We start from the raw sequence: 7862 nt of genomic DNA, 5'->3' as shown, positions 1-7862 counted from the left end.
TAATGAAGAGATATGGGGGGGGAGTGTAATGAAGAGATATGGGGGGGGGGAGTGTAATGAAGAGATATGGGGGGGGGAGTGTAATGAAGAGATATGGGGGGGGGAGTGTAATGAAGAGATGGAGGGGGGAGTGTAATGAAGAGATGGAGGGGGGAGTGTAATGAAGAGATGGGGAGGGGGGAGTGTAATGAAGAGATGGGGGGGGGAGTGTAATGAAGAGATGGGGGGGGAGTGTAATGAAGAGATGGGGGGGGGAGTGTAATGAAGAGATGGGGGGGGGAGTGTAATGAAGAGATGGGGGGGGGGTGTAATGAAGAGAGGGGGGGGGGGTGTAATGAAGAGATGGGGGGGGGGAGTGTAATGAAGAGATGGGGGGGGGAGTGTAATGAAGAGATGGGGGGGGGAGTGTAATGAAGAGATGGGGGGGGGAGTGTAATGAAGAGATGGGGGGGGAGTGTAATGAAGAGATGGGGGGGGAGTGTAATGAAGAGATGGGGGGGGAGTGTAATGAAGAAATGGGGGGGGGAGTGTAATGAAGAGATGGGGGGGGGAGTGTAATGAAGAGATGGGGGGGGGAGTGTAATGAAGAGATGGGGGGGGGGTGTAATGAAGAGATGGAGGGGGGGGTGTAATGAAGAGATGGGGGGGGGTGTAATGAAGAGATGGGGGGGGGGGTGTAATGAAGAGATGGGGGGGGGGTGTAATGAAGAGATGGGGGGGAGTGTAATGAACAGATGGGGGGGAGTGTAATGAAGAGATGGGGGGGAGTGTAATGAAGAGATGGGGGGGGAGTGTAATGAAGAGATGGGGGGGGAGTGTAATGAAGAGATGGAGGGGGGGGGAGTGTAATGAAGAGATGGGGGGGGGAGCGTAATGAAGAGATGGGGGGGGGGGGAGCGTAATGAAGAGATGGGGGGGGGGAGCGTAATGAAGAGATGGGGGGGGGGAGCGTAATGAAGAGATGGGGGGGGGGAGCGTAATGAAGAGATGGGGGGGGGGGAGCGTAATGAAGAGATGGGGGGGGGGGAGCGTAATGAAGAGATGGGGGGGAGCGTAATGAAGAGATGGGGGGGGGGGAGCGTAATGAAGAGATGGGGGGGGGAGCGTAATTAAGAGACGAGGATGAAGGGGCATGTAGTGTTTTGGGCAAAATGTCTTTGAGCGCGTCATAGAGGCATGTCTAGGGGTCAGTGATCTCTCACCAAGAGGTACTCTGCCCAAAAGTAGCCTCTGAGAGTCTTTTTATAAGGCAGCATAGGCATCTTGTGGCAAGACCCAGAGTCTAATCAGACCTGTAATCATTTACATATCTGCCCGAGACATAACTGCATGGGTTAAGCAGCAATTTGACATTTGGATTGTCATGGTAATAATTGGTAATGCTCCTCATAGGAGGGATTTCACCTTGTTGTCTGGGGGGGGGGGGGGGGGCAGGAAGACAACACACAGCTCTTTGGTATCCACTGTCCCAGCAAATAGTAAAACAGGTGGAAATCTCCACTCATGATGCAAACATTAAGGTAACTACACAGGAACTAATGAGTAGGTGGATACAGAAGACAAAGATGGGAAATTATGGGTTTAAATATTGAATTCAAAAAGTACGATATAATAAATTTATATTTTATGTGTATATTTTTATGTCTATATTTAATATATATCTTTAATATATTTTAAATATATATTAAATGTAAACACACACATATCTATTTATATATAAAAATGTATGTATATTTATTTTAAAAAAATTATATATTTATATTTAATATATATATAATATTAAATATAAATAAATATAATTTTTTAAAATAAATATACATACATTTTTATATATAAATAGATGTGTTTACATTTCATATATATGTATATATATTAAATATTCTGTGTGTGTGTGTATATATATATATTATACACACACTAAAAAAATATAAACACACGTGTGTGTGTGTGTATATGTGTGTATGTATGTATGTGTGTGTATATATATATATATATATATATATATATAAAATGTGTATTTAGATTTATTTAATATATATATATATGTGTGTGTGTGTGTGTGTGTGTGTGTGTATTATATAAAATATTTATTGAATATGTTTATATTTATTTAAAAAAAAAAAAAATATATATATATATATATATATATATATATATATATATATATATATATATATATATATTAGAATATATGTGTGTATTTATGTTTATTTATTATTTTATATATGCACATTATTTTACCAGCATATAGATAAAATCTCAGCAGCACAGAGTATTTTGAGAAAGGAGTTTGCTGATCTCAGACTGAGGCAATGCTTTCTAAACTGTGGCCCTGCAGTTATTGCAAAACTACAACTCCCAGGATGCCCGGAAAATGTTGTTTTGCAACAGCTGGAGGACCACAACTTGGAGACCTAAGGTGTAGGAGGCTACGGTCCCAGCAGTGCAGAGTATTTCAGGAGAGGACTGTGCTGATCATGTGGGAGGTCACAGTGTAAGGGGTTAGGGTTCCAGCAGCGCAGAGTATTTCAGGAGAGGACTGTGCTGATCATGTGGGAGGTCACAGTGTAAAGGGGTTAGGGTCCCAACAGTACAGAGTATTTCAGGAGGGGACTGTGCTGATCATGTGGGAGGTCACAGTGTAAAGGGTTAGGGTTCCAGCAGCGCAGAGTATTTCAGGAGAGGACTGTGCTGATCATGTGGGAGGTCACAGTGTAAGGGGTTAGGGTCCCAACAGTACAGAGTATTTCAGGAGGGGACTGTGCTGATCATGTGGGAGGTCACAGTGTAAAGGGTTAGGGTCCCAGCAGTGCAGAGTATTTCAGGAGAGGACTGTGCTGATCATGTGGGAGGTCACAGTGTAAGGGGTTAGAGGCGCAGAGTATTTCAGGAGGGGACTGTGCTGATCATGTGGGAGGTCACAGTGTAAGGGGTTAGGGTCCCAGCAGCGCAGAGTATTTCAGGAGAGGACTGTGCTGATCATGTGGGAGGTCACAGTGTAAGGGGTTGGGGTCCCAGTAGTGCAGAATATTTCAGGAGAGGCCTGTGCTGATCATGTGGGAGGTCACAGTTTAAAGGGTTAGGGTCCCAGCAGTGCAGAGTATTTCAGGAGAGGACTGTGCTGATCATGTGGGAGGTCACAGTGTAAAGGGTTAGGGTCCTAGCAGTGCAGAGTATTTCAGGAGAGGACTGTGCTGATCATGTGGGAGGTCACAGTGTAAAGGGTTAGAGGCGCAGAGTATTTCAGGAGGGGACTGTGCTGATCATGTGGGAGGTCACAGTGTAAGGGGTTAGGGTCCCAGCAGCGCAGAGTATTTCAGGAGTGACCAGTTCCCCTTGTCTGGCAGGTCCTGGGCACGCTCTTCATCTACGCCCTGTTCATGGTGGAGCTCCTCCAGGACCGCGGGGTGGAGCGGATGGATGAGATCATATACGGGGTGAACGCGGTGAGCCGGGTGCTGGAGTTCCTGGTGGCGCTGTGCGTGGTGGCGTACGGCACGTGGGAGTCCATGTTTGGCGAGTGGAGCTGGATCGGCGTCTCTGTCATTATCGTCCACTCCTACGTCAATGTCTGGATGAGGGCCCAGTCCGGCTGGAGCAGCTTCCTGCTGAGGAGAGAGGCAGCCAACAAGATCAGCTCCTTACCGAGGGCCACGGCCGAGCAGCTGAGGGCCCACAACGACGTCTGCTCCATCTGCTTCCAGGTGAGACGTCTACAGCGGTCACAGAGCATGCTCAGTAGAGACCTAGCTATATCCGTGTCTCCTTTCTGTCTCCGCCCTCATAGGAGATGTCCGGCGGCGCGGTTGTCACCACCTGCACCCATTTCTTCCACCCGGACTGTCTAAGGAAGTGGCTGTATGTCCAGAACACCTGCCCACTGTGCCACAAGCCTGTGAAGTTATCCCCCGCCCCCGAGGAACCAGAGGAGGAGGGGACGAGTGAAGAGGCGGGGCAAGATGCCCAGCAGGAAGAAGGGGCCACTGGGGATGTGGGGAATAAAGTGGAGGAAGCATCTGCTGAGGTTGGGGAGCAGTGACCAGCACTAAAGGAGAACACAGTGCTGACCCGCTCCGCAGGGGTTATAAGGGCCCCGCTGCTGGGTGTGGTATCAGGGATTATCGGGCACTGCAGAAGGAGCTTATACTTCACTCACCTCCGCTATTCTACAGTCACCTCAAGTCTTATTCTACAATGACCTCCAGAGCTGCACTCACTATTCTGCTGTTACCTCGTCTAATTCTACAATCACCTCCTGAGCTGCACTCACTATTCTGCTGTTACATCATGTTTTATCCCCCCCTCCCAGTCATATGTTATTTCCTATTATAGTACATCAGCTATCAGTGGTGTCTTATTACAGTACAACGGGGGCTGATATTGGTCGTGTCTTATTACAGTACAGCGAGGAATGATATCGGTCGTGTCTTATTACAGTACACCGGGGGCTGATATCAGTCGTGTCTTATTACAGTACAGCGGGGACTGATATCGGTCGTGTCTTTATTACAGTACAGCAGGGGCTGATATCCGTCGTGTCTTTATTACAGTACAGCGGGGGCTGATATCGGTCGTGTCTTTATTACAGTCCAGCAGGGGCTAATATCGGTCGTGTCTTATTACAGTACAGCAGAGACTGATATCAGTTGTCTTATTACAGTACAGCAGAGACTGATATCGGTCGTGTCTTATTACAGTACATCAGGGACTGATATCGGTCGTGTCTTATTACAGTACAGCAGGGACTGATATCAGTTGTCTTATTACAGTACAGCAGAGACTGATATCGGTCGTGTCTTATTACAGTACATCAGGGACTGATATCGGTCGTGTCTTATTACAGTACAGCAGGGACTGATATCAGTTGTCTTATTACAGTACAGCAGAGACTGATATCGGTCGTGTCTTATTACAGTACATCAGGGACTGATATCGGTCGTGTCTTATTACAGTACAGCAGGGACTGATATCAGTTGTCTTATTACAGTACAGCAGAGACTGATATCGGTCGTGTCTTATTGCAGTACAGCGGGGGCTGATATTGGTCGTGTCTTATTACAGTACAGCAGGGACTGATATCGGTCGTGTCTTATTACAGTACAGCAGGGACTGATATCGGTCGTGTCTTATTACAGTACATCAGGGACTGATATCGGTCGTGTCTTATTACAGTACAGCAGGGACTGATATCAGTTGTCTTATTACAGTACAGCAGAGACTGATATCGGTCGTGTCTTATTGCAGTACAGCAGAGACTGATATCGGTCGTGTCTTATTGCAGTCCAGCAGGGACTGATATCGGTCGTGTCCTATTACAGTACAGCAAGGACTGATATCATACACAGGTATGATGGTAATGTCTCTGGAGGTCAGGGTGAGCTGTGGATGGCTCTTCCATGGTCGGCCCCTTTTGGTTCATACAGATATTGGGGCCCCTACAGGTCGTACCCCCTCCGCCTCCTTCGCCCGGTGCCTGAGATCTGTACAGATGTTTATTATAATAATATATAAAGATTTATATTATAATGATTCAGAGAATAAAACCTTTTTATTTTTTTTTGGCTGTGAACTCCTCTCTGATCTCCACCACGACTTCATGTGTCTCACCAGCAGGTGGCGCTGTGGCACTGTTCTGTGTAATGAGCATTACTGGCAATTTGTAAGCCGCGACGCTGCTACGTGTTCACTGATCACGTCTAAGATCTGATAGAACAGGATGAAGCACAGGGCAATGGGGTCCGGGCCCCACGGGGTCAGAGCCACACAATATTAAGGCTGGTGGTTTTAACCCCTAGAAGCCATGGCATAAATGTATGTCATGGTGCCCTGCTACTTGGCACATGATGACGTACATATACAGCATGCATGTAAAAGTGAGCACAGGAGCTGCTTCGTTGAGCGGTGTTTCCCAACCCGGGCGCCTCCAGCTGTTACGAAACTACAACTCCCAGCGTGCCGTTGGCTGTCCAGGCATGCTGGAAGTTGTAGTTTCGCAACAGCTGGAGGCGCCCGGGTTGGGAAACATTGTAAGAAACTGGGAACCCACCGCTAATGGAGGGCACCAGCGATCCCGCTGATGCCCCTCATTAACCCTTTAGATGCCGAGAACAATAACAATCGCGGCATCGCAAGCAGTTGCGGGCAGTATTTTTTTTTTGTGCGTTTATTCCCCCTAAAAATCAATGAGAATTCGCAAAAAAAAATTTCCACTTTGCGTTTTTCAGTTTGGCTTTTTTAAAATCCTTTTGGCATTTTTTTCACTCTTTTGGCGTTTTTCAGCTCCTATGGGAGTATAAAAAACGCCAAGAAAAACGACGTGGGTTTTAACTTTGGCGTTTCTTTGCAGGCAGTTTTTATTCTTTTTTGGACTTTAGCGATCCAAAAGAGTGGTGGAGATACCCTTTTTTTTTTTTTTTTTTTAACATTTCGTAGGGTACCATTAAAACAAAATAAAAATTAAAGTTTTTTCAAAATTTGTTGGGTACTAAAAAATAAAATGGAGTAGTGATGGGGAAAAATTTTTTATTTAACAAAATTTATATTATTTATAATTAAATTTGTATTTAGTTTTTAAACAGGGATCAATTTATGTGGGTGGGCAGAGAAATAAAAATGTAGCCGACAATAATAGAAATTGTAGTGTGTGTGTGTGTGTGTGTGTGTGTGTGTGTGTGTGTGTTCACTTTTTTTTTTTTTTTTTTTTACATTTTTTAGGTAATACTACTACTCCCAGCATGGACCACACCGTTCTATGATGGGAGTAGTAGTACCTGTACAAATTGAAAGATCGCCCCGGGTCCGTTGCGATCCTTCTGTATAATGTATAGATGCGGCGGCTGCTCTTCTATGGTCCCCTGCACTGACGTGTGTGTGTGTGTGTGTGTGTGTGTGTGTGTGTGTGTGTATATATATATATATATATATATATATATATATATATATACCTATTCATATTTCCCGCAGAGCTGTGATTGGCCAGATGGTTCCAGCCAATCACAACTCTCTATGGGAAATAGGAATACAGTAACCCCCCGACCTACGATGGCCCTGACATATGATAAAATCGACATACGATGCTTTTATATGTCGGGACCATCGCATTAACTGCTATCCGACAGCGCAAAATGCTTAAGCTGCTGTCGGATAGCAGTTGAAGCATCCCTGGCAGGTTCGCCTACCTATTCCCGCTGCTCCGGGTCCACTTCGGGATCCTCCGGTGTCTTGCGCATCTTCTCCAGGGTCCAGGCCTTGCTTTCCGGCGTCGTTATTACGTCACTACGCACGCCGCGCCGGCGCAGCAGCGTAATAACGTCACCAGAAAGCGAGGCCCGGACCCTGCAGAAGATGCGCAAGACACCGGAGGATCGCGAAGAAGACACCGGAGCAGCGGGACAGCATCGGGAGCCCCTGGGACAGCAGCGGGAGCGGTGAGGACCTGGTCCGGAGCGGCGGGGACAGGTGAGTACAGCTTCCTATACTTTACATTGCACGGATCCCTCAACATACGATGGATTCGACAAACGATGGGTCGTTTGGAACGAATTACCATCGTATGTTGAGGGACCACTGTATGTGTATATATATATATACGGCAGTGCAGGGGACCATAGAAGAGCCGCATCCATACATTATACAGGAGGATCACAGCGGGTGTCAGGAGTGACATCCGCTGTGATCTTTCCTTAACTGCAGGTACTACTCCTCCCAACATGAAACAGAGTGTACTCCATGCTGGGAAGCTGTAGTACGTGTATTAATACAGTCATGGCCGTAAATGTTGGCACATAAATTAGTTCAGCTTTCCGGTGCTCCCATGGGCTGGAAAAGGTGGATACAGTCCCAGGAGACTCTTTCCTAGGACT

General features: G+C 46.5%; 1 protein-coding gene across 1 annotated transcript; it reads left to right on the top strand.

Annotated features, from left to right (window-relative positions):
* Positions 1 to 3347: 3347 nt before the first annotated feature.
* Positions 3348 to 5610, top strand: LOC130300117 (RING finger protein 145-like; the record flags this gene model as incomplete). Its single annotated transcript, XM_056551520.1, is given in 2 exon segments — positions 3348 to 3704; positions 3788 to 5610. Coding segments are annotated over 2 exon segments (609 nt in total), but the record flags the coding sequence as incomplete, so codon positions are not given.
* Between the last annotated feature and the right edge of the window lie 2252 nt (positions 5611 to 7862).

Source organism: Hyla sarda, chromosome 1 (assembly GCF_029499605.1).
Source record: "Hyla sarda isolate aHylSar1 chromosome 1, aHylSar1.hap1, whole genome shotgun sequence".
NCBI classification, from domain to species: Eukaryota; Metazoa; Chordata; class Amphibia; order Anura; family Hylidae; genus Hyla; species Hyla sarda.
Note: the sequence above shows the minus strand (reverse complement) of the source record. Positions and strands in the feature narration are given on the sequence as shown.